This window comes from Myotis lucifugus, unplaced genomic scaffold (genome assembly GCF_000147115.1).
Source record: "Myotis lucifugus unplaced genomic scaffold, Myoluc2.0 scaffold_110, whole genome shotgun sequence".
NCBI lineage: Eukaryota > Metazoa > Chordata > Mammalia > Chiroptera > Vespertilionidae > Myotis > Myotis lucifugus.
The window spans coordinates 3,186,363-3,203,232 of NW_005871158.1; the positions used below are offsets into that span (position 1 = coordinate 3,186,363).

Sequence of the window (16,870 nt, forward strand, 5' to 3'; positions counted from 1 at the left end):
TCTAAAATATCCAAGAGGAAGGAACACTTCCAAGCTCTTTTTATGAGGCCAGCAATATCCTAATTCCAAAACCAAATAAAGACACTACGAAGAAAGAGAATTATAGGCCAATATCCCTGATGAACATAGATGCTAAAATCCTCAACAAAATATTAGCAAATTGGATCCTGCAATATATTAAAAAGATCATACACCACGACCAACTGGGATTTATTCCAGGGATGCAAGCTGGTACAATATTTGCAAATCAATAAACGTGACACATCACATAAACAAACTGAAAGACAAAAATTACATTATCATATCAATTGACATAGAAAAAGCATTCAACAAAATCCAACATCCATTTTTTATAAAAACTCTCAGCAAAGTGGGAATAGAGGGAGCATACCTCAACATAATAAAGGTCATATATGACAAACCTACAGTCAACATAATACTCAATGGGCAAAAACTAAAACCATTTCCTCTAAAAATAGGAACAAGACAGGGATGTCCACTTTCACTACTCTTATTCAACATAGTACTGGAAGTCCTAACCACAGCAATCAGACAAGAAGAAGAAATAAAAAGCATGCAAATTGGAAAGGAGGAAGTAAAACTCATTCAGATATGACATGATATTGTACAAAGAAAATCCTAAAGACTCCACCAAAAAACTACAAAATTTAATAAAGGAATTTGGCAATGCAGCAGGATACAAAATTAACACCCAGAAATCAATGGTATTTTTATCTCTATATATAAAAAGCTAGTGACCATAACGGCTGTAATGACCATAACGATTGGTCGCTATGATGCCCACTGTGGCCAACAAACCATCCGATCAGGGGATGGGGCCGGCCAGCCAACCTTTCAGCCCCTCCCCCCTGCTGGCCTGCCCCTGATGGGACTCTCCCACCCTGATCAAGAGCTGGCTGGCTGGCCAAACTCCCCCTCCCTTCCCCCCAGTCAGTCCCGCCCCTGATCAGCCTACCCCACCACAATAGGCTGGCAGCCACTCCCCCCAGCTGGCCCACCCCTGATCACACCCCTCCACCCCAATAGGGGGTGGGGCTGGTCAGCCAACCTCCTGCAGCCCCTCCCCCCCACCCAGCCCCACCCAGGATCGCCCCCCCCCCCACACCCCAATCAGGGGCAGGGCCGGCCAGCCAACCACCCATGGCCCCTCCCCCAGGTCACTGGCCCCTGATCAGCACCTCCCACCCCATTTGGGGGTGGGGCAGGCCGGCCCACCGCTCACAGCCCCTCCCCGTGGCCAGCTCCATTCCCAATCAGCACTCCAACCCCAATCGGGGGTGGGGTCCGCCAGCCAATCGCCCGCGGCCCTGATTGGGGCTGGGCTAGCCGGACCCCGCCCATGCACGAATTCGTGCACTGGGCCTCTAGTATACCAATAATGAATTATCAGAAAGAGAAACTAAACAAACAATCCCATTTACCATAGCAACAAAAAATTAAGATACCTAGGGATAAACTCTGAAAAAAGAGATAGAGGAAGATATAAACAAGTGGAAGAATATACCCTGTTCATGGATTGGTAGACTTAACACCATTAAAATGTTCATACTACCCAAGGCAATCTATAGATTCAATGCAATCCCTATTAAATTACCAACAGCATTTTACAGATCTAGAACACATACTCCAAAAATTTATATGGAACCAAAAAAGACCCCAAATAGACACAGCAATCTTGAAAAAGAACAAAGTTAGAGGGATCACAATACCAGATATCAAGTTATACTACAAAGCCACTGCAATCAAAACAGCCTGGTATCGGCACAATAACAGCATACAGAGCAATGGAACAGAGATGCCAGAATTCGATCTAAGCCATTATGCTCAATTAATATTTGACAAAGGAAGCAAGAACATACAATGGAGTAAAGACAGTCTCTTCAATAAACGGTACAGGTACATTCCAAAAAATGAAACTAGACCACCAACTTATACCATACACAAGAATAAACTCAAAATGGATAAAAGACTTAAAAGTAAGTCATGAAGCCATAAAAATTCTAGAAGAAACCATAGGCAGCAAAATCTCAAGACATCTTTCATATCAACATGTTTTGGGTACATCTCCTAGGGCAAAGGAAACTTAGGAGAAAATAAACAAATGGGACTACATCAAAATAAAAAACTTCTGCACAGCAAAAAAAAAAACCACCAACAAAATAAAAAGGGCACCCACACCACTGTATGGGAGAACATATTTGGCAATGATTCATCTGTTAAGGGTTAATATACAAAATATATAAGGAACTCATACAACTTAACAAAGGAAGACAAACAATCCAATTTAAAAAATGGGCAAAGGACCTAAATAGACACTTCTCAGCAGAGGACATACAGATGGCCAAGAAATATATGAAAAAGTGCTCAAAGTCACTGATCATCAGAGAGATGCAAATCAAAATGACAATAAGGTATCACCTCACACCTGTCAGAATGGCTATCATCAATAAATCAACAAATGACAAGTGCTGGAGAGGATATGGAGAAAAGGGAATGCTACTACACTGCTGGTGGAAATGCAGACTGATGCAGCCACTATGGAAAACAGAATGGAGTTTCCTCAAAAAATTAAATATGGAACTGCCATTCAACCCAGTGATCCCATTTCTAGGAATATATCCTAAGAAGTCCAAAACACCAGTCAGAAAGAATGTATGCACCCCCATGTTCATAGCAGCACAATTTATAATGCCTAAAATCAGGAAACAGCCCAAGTGCCCATTAGTAGATGAGTGGATAAAAAAGCTGTGGTTGGCTTGGTGGATAGAGCATCGGCCTGTGGAGTGAAGGGTACCAGGTTTGATTCCGGTCAAGAGCACGTACCATGGTTGCAGGCTCCTCCCCGCCCGGGCCCTAGTCAGGGTGCATGCAGAAGGCAACCAATCAATGTGTCTCTCTCACATCGATGTTTCTCTGTCTTTCCCTCTCTTTTCAACTCTCTAAAAATCAATGGAAAAATATCATCAGGTGATGATTAAAAAAAAAAAAGCTGTGGTACATTTACACCATGGATTACTATGCAGCAGTAAAAAATAAGGATCTCTTACCCTTTGAGACAGCATGGAGGAACCTGCAGAGTACTATGCTAAGCGAAATAAGCCAGTCAGAGAAAGACAAGTATCACATCATCTTACTCATATGTGGAATCTAATGAACAAATTAAAGTGTTGAACAAATTAGATCCAGAGACACAGTAGCCTGGAACAGACTGTTGAATCTCAGAGGGAAGGTAGGGGGAGGTAGGGAGAGATCAACCAAAGAACTTGTATGGATATATGCATATCCCATGGACACAGACAGTAAGGTGGTGGAGGCCTGAGACGGGGGGTGGGGTGGGCTATGAGGGGTCAATGGGAGAAAAAAAGGGGACATGTGTAATACTTTCAACAATAAAGATTTTAAAAAATGAATCTTAAGAGTTATTACAAAGATACTGTGCAAATTAAATTTTCTTCTATTTACTAAAACATATTTAGATGATTTGAAAAGTGTGATCTCAGACTACAAAATAGCATGGAGGGTCTACACAAATAAGCAATAATTAAATGCTGTTAAAGTCTGGGAAGCCAAAACAACAAATGTGATTCTCAAAATGTTCATCAATATAAAATTATAACATTTTGTTTATCCTAAAAGATTTAGAAAGTTAAGTTCAACCAGACAGTTGAGTGAATAAAGTTAAGGTTACAATAATGTTAAAAATAATAAAATTTTAAAAAACATTCACCTGGATTTCCTTTCCCATCCCCTTTAAATCTTCTGAAATTCTGCTATAAATAAAAATTTAAGATTTTCCACCAAAGATCTACCGAAATGTCTTAATACCACTTTTTAAGTAAATCACTAATTCCTCATTTGTGTGATATCCACTTCAACATGAACTGATAACTATAATAGACTTTATCAATTAGTAAAAACTACTTCAGGATTACCTATTAAATTTCGGAGTTTGTCTTTTTTTGGATTAGTTATCACAGTATTTTGGTCCCCCAAACCTCAACTATTAGTGTACTAAATTAGTACAGAGACTAGGTTTTGAAGTTAGGCAGAGTTAAATTCAAATTCTCACTCTACAATTAACACCTGTGCATGTCATTTATTGTCTTAGACTCTCCATTTCCTCATCTAGAAAATTAGAATAATAACTCCTACAACACTGGAAGAATTAAATAAGATAGCATAGTGCTTAACATATATATCAAACACTTGGTTACTGATGAGCATTGCTCATGTTTTTAAAGTTAGGCATGAATATTTTTTATTACTTTCATCTTTTACAATTATTCTTTAGACTGTTTACTTCTCTGGAATACTGCAAGGAATTAAGTTTGACTGGGTTTGTTAATGTGTATTTTGTGGGGAAATTAATGTGTTTATATAGCTTGTAGTTATTTTTGTCTATCTTTTATTCATCTTTTTAAAACACCTGTATGCAAAGTTTTTCAGAGTTTATTTCTTAGGTTCTATCCTATTTTTCATTTAAGTTAATCCTAGATATGCATTTATTTTTAGTTTACATGAAACTTCTTCACAGATATTTTTGAAATGTTTGTTGCTAATACATAGGAAAGTTAATGTCTAAAATGCCTGATTTCTCACAAATTTTTGAGTATCTTTCTTTTTAATCACATTTTCTGAAACTAATTAAGAGTGTTTTCTAATTTTTAAGTAAAAAACACAAAGAGAAATATCAATAGACATGTACACTTAAAAAAATGTTTTAAAGGCTTTTGACCTACCAAATTAGGAAAAAAAAAATCAGACTTGAGAGTGAGAGCAAGAACGAAATACCTAATGTTGGCAACATATTAGTGAAATGGAAACTCACTGCCAAGAAGGATATACTCTGGAAATATTTTTAAGGAAATTCACATACTACATATCAAATATCTTAAAAATATTAATATCCTATCATTCTACTTTTTACAACTGGCTATGGAAATTCAAGGTACCAAAACAACTTTATATGCAACAAGCTAACTATAAGCATATATGAATAATGAAAAAAGTGAGAAACGTCCCAAAATAGGAAAATCTTGGATTGGAAGAACCCACTCTTGAATCATCTATTCTTTCCAACATACTTATTTTATGACATAACCCAGTTCAACAATCCTCCTCCTCATAGGGAGAATCCTGTGATCCCATCAACTTTTCATCGTTCCTCACTCACTGATGTCCTCTCTTCTCTCTTTCCAAAGTTTAATTTCCAATCACTGTAGACTTTCCCTTGCTTTTATCCTCCCTTCCCTATCTCTTTCTTAGTAGTTAGTATACTTGTCTGATGAAACCACTACTCTGGGTCAACATACTGACAACTCTGTGTCTGCATCTATGCTGGAAAATATGACCAAAGAGAAACATAAACATGTTGCTTATTTAAAATTAACAATCACTAAATTCATTTGGACTCTTAATGTATCCCAGCAATAAATATGTATTTACCTATTTATTTACATAAAAAACAGCAAATCTCTAACCCACTATCATTTGATAATCTTGCTTAGTATTTCACTGAAAACATTATAGCAGTCAGAAGAGAACTCACAAACTCCCACAACCACATCTTACATTTTACCTGTGTTTTTGTGCATACGTTTTCCTTTCTCTCCTGTTATTGTGGATTAAGCATCCATGTTAATAAACCAAGTTAAGTCTCCTACCCATACCCTCCCAACTCCAGCAATTATCTTGTTATTCATACATCAATTTTTCCTATTTATTACCATAATAATGTGCTTAATTAAAAAATGTGTCTATTTCTACATTAAAAAAAGAAATACAAAAAACCCAACATAACTACCTTCTACTCTTTTCTTTTGGCTTCTAGGCACTCTGTCTCCCTGGAGTTCTGTTTTGCTGCTTTAGCCTCATCTTCCTAATTTTAAATGTTGGCTTACTCTAAGGCTCAATTCTTGAACTCTCTTCCCTATTTTATCTATTTAAGAATTTCTGGCCTTACCCAGGGTACAAATACAAATTTTTAAAAAATACATTTTTTATTGATTTCAGAGAATAAGAGGGAGAGATAGAAACATCGATGAGAGAGAATCATTGATTGGCTGCCTCCTGCATGCCCCCCACTGGGGATTGAGCCCGCAACCTGGGCATATGCCCTGACTAGGAATTAAACTGTGACCCCCTGGTTCATAGGTTGATGCTCACCACTGAGCTATGTCAGCTGGGCAAAATTCAAATTTTAAGGTATATATAGGAATGTATATACCCTTTAAATTGAAAATGTACCTGTTTCTCTGGAAAGTAGTTAAAAAGTATAACCTTTGCTTAGTGATAATGAGATTCCCAAGTAATCTCATTCACTCTCATGGCATTATCATGTCAATAACTGCCAAATTTATATTTATACTAGAGGCCCAGTGAATGAAATTCATGCATGGGTGGGGTCCCTCTGCCTGGCCAGCAATAGGGGCCAATCAGGGCCATCTCACCCAGTCCTAATAGGGACCAATCAGGGGAGAGCTGTGGGAGGGCTCCAGGGTGTGTCTGGCCCCATCTCGCCCAGTCCCAATTGGCCAGACCCCAGCAGCAAGCTAACCTACCGGTCAGAGCATCTTCCCCCTGGTGGTTAGTGCACATCATAGCGACCGGCTGGTTGACCACTCGGTTGGACACTTAGCATATTAGGCTTTTATATATATATATATATATAGATTGAGTTTGTCCTCTCAACTCTAACTCTGAATATTCAAGGGGCTACTCAAACATCTCCTGGGCATCTCATACTTTTAAAATATGCAAAATTAGCCCTAACCGGTTTGGCTCAGTGGATAGAGCATCAGCCTGCGGACTGAGGGGGTCTCAGGTTCGATTCCGGTCAAGGGCATGTACCTTGGTTGCGGGCACAACCCCAGTGAGGAGTGTGCAGGAGGCAGCTGATCGATGTATCTCTCTCATCGATGTTTCTAACTCTCTATCCCCCTCCCTTCCTCTCTGTAAAAAAATCAATAAAATATATATATTTTTTAAATATGCAAAATTAGGCTCCTGGTATTTCTCCCCAAACCAGATTCTCCTGCAGTCTTCACCATCTCAGGTAATGGGAACTCCATTTTTCTAATTGCTCAGGCCAAAATGCTTGATTCTGTCCCTCTCATATCTCTACATTCAATCTGTCAGCTTTACCTTTAAATTTCTCCCAGTTTTCAATTTAAATACTACTCTTTTGTTTTTCATACCTTAAGGTATTTTGTTCTCCTATTTAACACTTATCATTATCTAAAATACTATACATTTTACTTTTCTGTTTACTGCCTGATTTCTGTACTAAAATGTAAACTCCATGAGGGCAGGAATTGGTTTGTTTCATGAACACATCTCAAGTGCCTAGAACGGAGCTTGAACATGTAAGTTGGCACTATAAATATCTGTTGAATGAATGACATTAAATAAATTATGCTACTGCACCCCCACTATATATTATTATTCAGACATTAGTTTTTTAATAAAATGTTCATAAAATGAGCATCCAAATCCTTCTTACATTATCTACACATTAAAGTCTCTCTTGGAAAGCATCACAGTGTATACACTGAAGAACCTATATGGGCCCTAAAAAACCAAATCAGAGTTCAAATTCTTGACTTTTACCATTTTCCAGCAATGTGGCCACTATCATATTATTTGAGCTCTCTGGTGCTTAGTTTCTTCATGAAAAGATGGGAATAAGAAACCTTTCAAAATACTATTCTAAGAATGAATGGAAATAATGCACGTAGATGACCTCTCATATATTAAATGTTGAATAAATGTAACTGTCAATACGAATACCTCACATTGCTGAAAATAATTACTGAATGACTTAGATATTTGTCATGACTTCTTTTTTATGTCAGGCAGTAGATGCACAAGTGTTTTTATATTATTCTTTGTTTTTCAACATATATGGACTATTTCTTAATTTTTGAAATTTAAAAAATGTTAATTTCTGATTAAAAATAAGTCAGGATTTCTAATACCTCCCATTTGCAAAGAACAAATTTAAATATAAGTATTAGAGTTCATATGTTTATCTTAAGTAAAGTAGAAGACAAAGATTTTTCTTTTTTTCTTTATTGATTTCAGAGAGAGGAAAGAGAGAGGGATAGAAACATCAATGATGAGAGAATCATTGATGGCTGCCTCCTGCATGCCCCCTACCCTGGGAATCAAGCCCGCTACCTAGGCATGTGCCCTGACGGGGAGTCGATCCATGACCTCCTGGTTCATGGGTTAACACTCAACCACTGAGCCACAATGGCCAGGCAAGGTGTTTCTTTTTTAAAGATTTGTGGGTTACCCTAATATAAGCTATAATTTTAAATTTGTACCTCCTTCCTTTCAGGTGGAACATCAACAGATTGGAAAAAGATACTGATAAAGATGTTTCCAGTAACAAAAAATTTCACACAGTAAAGTGTGAGATTCTCCATATGAAAGCATTATTATAAAAATCTTCCTATATATATACATATATATCAAACACTTTCGCAGAGAAGGGGTAAAAATACTTAAAAATCACATCTTGACCAGGAAGGTGACCAACAGATATAATTCTTAGAATAAAAGGTCACCAACCCAAAGGTCTTAGAATTTTAATTAAAGTAAAGAGAATGGAAACCTTAAAAATACTGCGTAATATCAAAGGCTGTTTGTTTTTGCTTCCATATTAAAGCATCAAATAACTTGATGATCATACTATGTGCTTATGTAGAGAACAGTATGAGACTATGTCCCTGAAGGCTTTTGAGGAGAACCAAGATAAGAAAGTACTAGTTTAACAGAACTCATTCCCTCGTAAAAGGAACCTCAAGGAGAAGGGGAGAGAGTAAGAAAGTGGCATATCTCATTTTACAGAAAGGCTCATATAATACATGGCTACTTAATTGTAAATAAGGTGATCATTTGATCATAACTGATCCAATAAACAAGGTGGTCATCTGATTATGACTGACATGAGTTGCCAGGTCCAAGTCAAAGCCAGACATACCAAATTTTAAGTGAAAAAAGTTCAGTCACACAAAAATTGTTTGGCTTTGTCTTTTGGTGGCGGGGTAGGGGAACATGAAGAGTGAAAAAAGAGATGGATATGGTATAAGAGTAAGAAAGAACTCTGTGTAAACAAGATTTTATAAAAGGAACAGACTGCCTTTGAGATCAGCATACTTTATTTACCTGATATGTCCCACTAATATTTTTAATTTTCTTTTTTCCAGATTCTCTTCTAATAAATAACTTTATGCCATCTGTTTTTGCCTAAGACACATGGAGCAGGCAAGCAAAAGTATTTTGTGAGGTAACTGAACTATAACTTCCCCCAAAAAACAAAATTTGAAAAAAACTGCAAATATAGGCTAAAATCTGCAGTTACCTTTTTGAAAGGTCTTTTGTTATTTCTACATTCACGGGACTTAATTTAGAAAAAACTTCAAGAGCAAGAATTGTTCATAGACCTGAGATTATTGTTTCCCACAATAACATAGCATGATGAAATGAACAGGATGGCTTCCCCATCCTCAGATTCTTGATTTGCAGTTCCGAATATTCCTGGTATGCGATAACCCATACTCTTTCCCCACTCATCAGGATGACGTACTTTTTACTTTCAGTAGGTTGAAGTAGAGGGTATAATTAATTTTACCCTTACTCATGGTACCTAAAAGAAAAGCAAATGGTAGAGTAGCAGTTGGATGATAGAATTTTAAAAAGGATGGAAAAAACATCCACAGGGATCTTTCTGTCTGTCTGTCTCTCTGTCTTAAACATGTAGAAGTATCTATTTCCAATTAATAAGAATAAGGGGCAAAATGGAAATAAACCATCTAGAGAAGGGAGTCAAAGTTGATAAGAGAGGTCACATAGAAAAATAGGGGGGATTGTCTCCCAGGAGGCTTTTTGAGGAGGATCATGGCAAGAAGGAATACTAAAAGAACCCATTCCCTTGTATAAAAGACATGTAGGGTGTGAGTACTACAGTGGTACTATACCGAGGCTGACCTGATACATGGCTGATTAACTGTGAATAAGGAGGTCATCTAATGCCCTGCCAGATCCAAATAAAAAAACCAGACAGACACACCCAAACCCAGAGGGTTTTTTTAAAAGTGGAATCACTCAAGAAATACTGTTTTATCTTGTTTCTCTCTGGATCAGCCAGTCACTGAGTTCCTTCACTAACTCATCCTCCTACTAATCATCCCCATCCTAATGTATCAGCATAAAAGCCAATAAAACTTGCCTTAACTCCCAGCTCAAACAATGACAAAGATCCTCAACCTAAAAATGTCTGGCCTTACAGGGGGTACAAATAAGAATTTTAAGGTACATATAGAAATTTATATGTTCTTTAAATTGAAAATCTACCTGTTTCTCTGGAGAGTAGTTCAAAAGTGTAACATTTCCTTAGTGATGAAAAAATTGAATTAGCCAAAGCTTCCTACATTTCTAAAGCAGCCATAATTAGTTCTAGTGCAATGATTTGCTCTATTTTAGTCTACCTTAGGCTATAGTGCTGTTAGTGTCAGCATACTGTGGGTTATCTTCTCTGCAACTTTAAATATCCTTAAATGGAATAATTATCTTACCCATAGAAGTATTTTCTCCTGATGACCCACCAACATATCTAGTAAAAGGGAAGAGTTGCTCTCTTTTACACTAGAATGAAATCCACCCTGGTCACATTATTCTGCTTTTTGAAACATCTATTTTTAACTACAATTAGTGGGACAGAAAATAAATTTATCAATAAATAAATACAAACATCATTGCTAAATGTGCTATAAGTAATTAACAAATATATTAACATAACCTAACATCTCTTGCCAAATAACTGACTTCCATCAATGTATGTGCTGTACTTTTAAAAGTCCTGAGATGCTTACTTTAATTTCAACTTGCTCTTCCATTTCTTTAGTTTTTATTGTAGTGTATTCCTTTTCAAGCCTAAGAAGAAAGAAAAGGTATATTTTCATTCAAAAGTAGTTATTAAATTATAAAGTTTAATGCTATATATTAACACAAAATATAATTTCATTAGGTTCCCCCAACTTATATTATAAACTGAGATATTTAATGAGAAAAATCATTCAAATAGTTGCATAAATTCTTACAAAATTATTTCAAAAATAAGAAAAATAAGAACCATACAAAAGTAAATTTTAGAACGGCGATTTTCAACCCTTTTCATCTCATGGTACACATAACTACTAAAATTCCGCAACATACCAAAAATATACATGTCTTGCTGATCTGACAAAAAAAAGGTATAATTTTGATTTACAAAAAATAATAATTATCTACCCTTTTTCCTCCAAAGTAACTTTTTAAAAAATCAGGTGTCTATACTTGTATATAAGGATTTCTGGTACCAAGAATTAACCAATCAGACACAACCTTATTATGCAACATGACCAATAAAAGCAACTCTATTATACGACCCATATATTTATAGCTCAAGGTAGAGCATTCACACCAGATAGCTACTGTTGTGTTGATTTGCAATTTTTTTCATTTGACAATCTAAGGGAAAAGAGGTCAGTACCCCCGACTAAATAGTCAGGTATTACATGTTTAAAAAATTTTTGTGACGCACAGGTGGAAAATCGTTGCTTTAAAAAGTAAAATATATAAGGCACCAAACAGAGAACTAAGTATACAGTTTCAATTCAGCACTGAACTTATACAAAAGAACAACCCATCCTCCCCCCTCAAATTCAAATACATCTGTAGAGTTCAACCAAAGAGATCTTAACCAAAAAGAAAAAATTAATGACAGGGATACATTCTGAGCAATGCATTGTTACGCGAATTCATCTTTGTGCAAAAATCTCAGGCCCTAGCTGATTTTGCTCAGTGGTTAGAGCATTGGCCTGCAGACTGAAGGGTCCAGGTTCGATTCCAGCCAAGGGCACAAGCCCGGGCTGTGGGCTCGATCCCCAGTGTGGGGCATGCAGGAGGCAGCCGATCAATGATTCTCTCTCATCACTGATGCTTCTATCTCTCTCTCCCTCTCCCTTCCTCTATGGAATCAATAAAAATATATATTTTTTTAAAAAGCTCAGAATGAGCAACATTAAACTGATGAACAAAAACAAATCCAGAGACAGAGAAGCATTGATCAGACCATCAAACCTCAGAGGGAAGGTAGGGGATCAATCAAAGGACTTGTATGATTTAAAAAAAAAAAGCTCAGAAACCATGAACAACAAAACAGCATACGATTAAATCAAGCACAAGAGAAAATGACACAATAAAGAGAAGCAGTAAACAAAAGATGTATGAGGCTGCTGCACAGGTGTATGTATGAGGTATAAAGTGGCATGTTTTCTTTTTTATAAGTAGAAAGCATGCATTCTAAAATAATAGTAAAGCAAATATATAAACCAGTAACATAGTTGTTTACTATCATTATCAAGTACTATGCAATGTACATGATTGTATGTGCTATACTTTTATAAGACCTGCAGTACAGATTTGTTTACATCAGCATCAACACAAACACATGGGTGATGCATTGTACTATGATGTTACCATGCCTACAACATCACTAGATGATAGAAAATTTTCGGCCCCATTATAATCTTACTAGAAGCCCGTGGGGGTGTCCCTCAGCCCGGCCTGCACCCTCTCCAATCTGGGACTCCCTCTCACAATCCGGGACCACTGGCTCATAACCGCTCGCCTGCCTGCCTGCCTGCCTGATCACTCCCTAACCACTCCCCTGCCGGCCTGATTGACGCCTAACTGCTCCCCTGCCAGCCCGATCACCCCCAACTGCCCTCCCCTGACGGCCTGATTGCCCCCAACTGCCCTCCCCTGCCGCTATTGCCCCCAACTTCCCTCCCCTGCCGCTACCCACCTCCTCCGGGGCCGGCACCCGCCTCCTCTGCGCGAGGCGGCGGAAATGCAGGAACCAGCCTCCTCCGTGCCACGCGGAGTCGCGGGACCCCCAGGCCTCACCGTGCAGAGCGGCCACTGGGCCCCACCTCCGCTTGTGGCAGCCATCTTGTAACGACATCACGCGCAAGGGTGCGAGGACCACCCAGGCTTTTATTAGTATAGACTAGAGGCCTGGTGCACAAAAATGTGTGCACTCGGGGGGGGGGGGTCCCTCAGCCCAGCCTGTGCCCTCTTGCAGTCTGGGACCCCTCAGGGGATGACCACCTGCTGGCTTAGGCCTGCTCCCCGGGGGATTGGGCCAGGATGGCAATCAGACATCCCTCTGGCAGCCTGGCAGCCCTCGGGGGATGCCCACTTGCCAGCAGGGAGCAGACCTAAGCTGCAGTCGGACATCCTTAGCGCTGCTGAGGAGGCAGGAGAGGCTCCCACTACCACCGCTGTACTGGCAGCCATCAGCCTGGCTTATGGCTGAGCAGAGCTCCCCCATGTGAGAGCGACTGACCACCAGAGGGCAGTTCCTGCATTGAGCGTCTAACCCCTGGTGGTCAGTGTGTGTCATAGTGACCAGTCATTCCCAGTCTTTCTGCTGTTAGGGTCAGTTTGCATATTACCCTTTTACTATATAGGATAGAGGCCTGGTGCACGGGTGGGGGCCGGCTGACAAACACTCCATCCATGCTTTTGTTCCGGCCCTCCGGTCCAGTTTAAGAACCCATTGTGGCCCTCGAGTCAAAAAGTTTGCCCACCCCTGGTCTAATCCCTGGTGGTCAGTGTGTGTCATAGTGACCAGTCATTCCCAGTCTTTCTGCTGTTAGGGTCAGTTTGCATATTACCCTTTTACTATATAGGATAGAGGCCTGGTGCACGGGTGGGGGCCGGCTGGTTTGCCCTGAAGGGTGATCCAGATCAGGGTGGGGGTCCCGCTTGGGTGCCTGGCCAGCCTGGGTGAGGGGCTGAGGGCCGTTTTCAGGCTGGTGGGTGACTGAAGCTCCCAGCCTCTTTTTTTTTTTCTTTTTTTTTATTCTGGGATTTATTTACCTTCTATAGCTGTCACTGGAGCTGAGAGCCAGCTCCAGCTTGAGGCTGTGGCTGGCTGAAAGCAGGTATCTGGGTTTGTTTAGCTTGTATAATTGAAACTCTGTTGCCATCACTGGCGCTCTAAGCCAGGGGTGGGCAAACTTTTTGACTCGAGGGCCACAATGGGTTCTTAAACTGGACCGGAGGGCCGGAACAAAAGCATGGATGGAGTGTTTGTGTGAACTAATATAAATTCAAAGTAAACATCATTACATAAAAGGGTACGGTCTTTTTTTTTTTTAGTTTTATTCATTTCAAACGGGCCGGATCCGGCCCGCGGGCCGTAGTTTGCCCACGGCTGCCTAAGCTCTGAGCCCGCTGGCAGCTGAAAGCAGGTTTCTGGGTTTGTTTAGCTTCTATAATTGCAACATTGTTGCATCTGGAGCTCAGAGCTGGGCCGCAGCAGTCAGGGAACCTTGGCTTCCTCCATCACTGGAGCAAGCAAGCCTCATGTTCGCTTCAGCTGCGTGGTTGCCGGCCGCCACCTTTGTTGGCAGTAATTTGCATATCCTGCTGATTAGCCAATGGGAAGGGTAGTGAAGTTACGGTTAATTACCATGTTTCTCTATTATTAGATAGGATGGGATCACCTTCGTATATTTGGTCCGTTGGTGTCCAAAAACATGGTTATCTGGCACATGACTGTATAAAAATTAACTAACATATTTATAATGGGGGAAAGGGGACAACTCTATCTAACAAAAGAATTCCAATTAATAAACATAGAAGGAATGAGGCAAATACAAAAATCACCATTAGCACTCCACACCAGTAACTGCCACAGGCAAAAAAAATCAATGAATTCTAAAATTAGTGAATAAAACCTTAAGCTAGTTTCAAAGCAACTGTCCAAAAATATTTAACAATATAAGGGAAAATAGTAAGTTTATAGTACAGAATCCTAGCGGGCAACATCGGAGCCAACTGATCAAGGTTAACATCACCAATAATCATTTGACATCAAGCACCCTTGTTAGGATATACTGAGGAGGGCACCTCGCTTCTGTGGTATCTTTTCCAGTAATCAAGATAAACCATCAAACAAACCCAAATTGAAGGACATTCTACAAAATAACTAATCAGCTCACTTCAGAAATATCAAGGTCATGAAAGACAAGAAAAGACTAAGAAAATAAGAAATGACAAATGAGATATACTTCTTACAATTCTATTGTAAGTATAAAATCATTTTTTTAGAAACTTATAGAACATAAAAAAGTAGTCCCAACAAATTATTTTTATATATTTCTCTTGACCAAAAATGTTAATATCAAGTTTAACAACTCCAAATATTAACAAGATCAGGCCCTAAATAACCTATAGCTGCTTTTAAAAATTAAATTCTCCAGGAGGGTGAGGGCATGAGTGGGAGGGCAATGAAGGGATAAGGACACATATGTAATACCTTAATCAATCAAGAAATTAAATTCTCCCTCAAAAAATAAAAACCTATTATATATAAAATCTTAGAGTAATTTCTAATTGAGGTAAAATATATAAACATAAAGTTTTTCATTTTAAGTATTTTTAAATGTACAGTTCAGTAGTATTAAATATTCATAAAGTTATACAGTCATTATCACCAGCATGTCCATAGTACTTTTCATTTTATAAAACTGAAACTCTCCCCATGAACCAATAAAACCCCATTCTCCTTTCCTTAGACCCAGACAACCATATTATATTGTGTTTATGATTATAACAACACTAAGTTTCTCATATAAGTGGAATCATACTGTGACTGGCTTATCACTTTTAGAATAAGGTCCCCAAGGTTCATCCATTTTATACCTATGTCAGAATTTCCTTCCTTTTTAAGACTGTCTTGTATTTGTTGTAAATATAATGTATTTCATTGTGTTCATATACTACATTTTGCCTATTCATTTATCCATTAAAGGACACTTTAGCTGCTCCCAAGTTTGACCTAACATGAATAACGCTGCTATGAATATGGGTATACAAATATCTTTTTGAATCTTTATTTCATTTTTTTAGGAGTATATACCCAGAAGTGGAATAGCGGGATAATATGGTAATTCTATTTTTAATTTTTTGAAGAACTGCCATATGCGTTCCCATAGCAGCCTTGCCATTTTTCATTCCCAGCAACAGTGCACGAGGGTTCCTATTTCTCCACATCATCAGCAACACCTTTTATTTTCTGTTTATGTGATAGAAGTCATCCTAATGGGTGTGGGGTGGTATCTCACTATAGTTTTTTTTCTCACTATAGTTTTAATTTACATTTCCATAATGATCAAGGATGCTGAGCATCTTTTTTTAAATGTGATTCATTTTTTTTTCTTTTCTTTTTTTTTAAAATATATTTTATTGATTTTCTACAGAGAGGAAGGGAGAGAAATAGAGAGTTAGAAACATCGATGAGAGAGAAACATCAATCAGCTGCCTCCTGCACATCTCCCACTGGGGATGTGCCCACAACCCAGGTACATGCCCTTGACCGGAATCGAACCCGGGACCCCTCAGTCCGCAGGCCGACGCTCTATCCACTGAGCCAAACCGGTTTCGGCCATTTTTTTTCTTAATTTCCTTAAAACTTTTATACTGATCTTTAGAGAGAAAGGAAGGGAGAGGGAGAGAAAGAAACATCAATGTCAGATCGAAATATCGATTGGCTGCCTCCTGCACGCCCCCTACCAAGGATCGAGCTGGCAACCTGAGTATGTGCCCTGACCAGGAATCAAACCAGCAACTTTTTGGTGCAATGGATGATGCCCAACCGAGCCACTCCAGCCAGAAAGAGCATCTTTTTGGGTACTTATTTAATTGGCCATCCATATATCTACTTCGGAATAATGACTATTTCAAGTCCTTTGCCCATTTTTTATTATTTTTTAAATTTTTTAAAATTGTA

The 16,870-nt window shown here is 38.7% G+C and overlaps 1 protein-coding gene across 11 annotated transcripts in view; it reads right to left on the bottom strand.

Moving 5' to 3' along the window:
• EVI5 (ecotropic viral integration site 5) overlaps window positions 1-16,870 on the bottom strand; it is a 149,001-nt gene that overhangs the window by 101,738 nt on the left and 30,393 nt on the right. For all 11 annotated transcript variants that reach the window (XM_023757659.1, XM_023757655.1, XM_023757656.1 and 8 more), the window contains one exon: window positions 10,899-10,959. In XM_023757659.1, coding sequence (XP_023613427.1) covers window positions 10,899-10,959 — 61 coding nt within the window. The remainder of the gene's footprint in view (window positions 1-10,898; window positions 10,960-16,870) is intronic.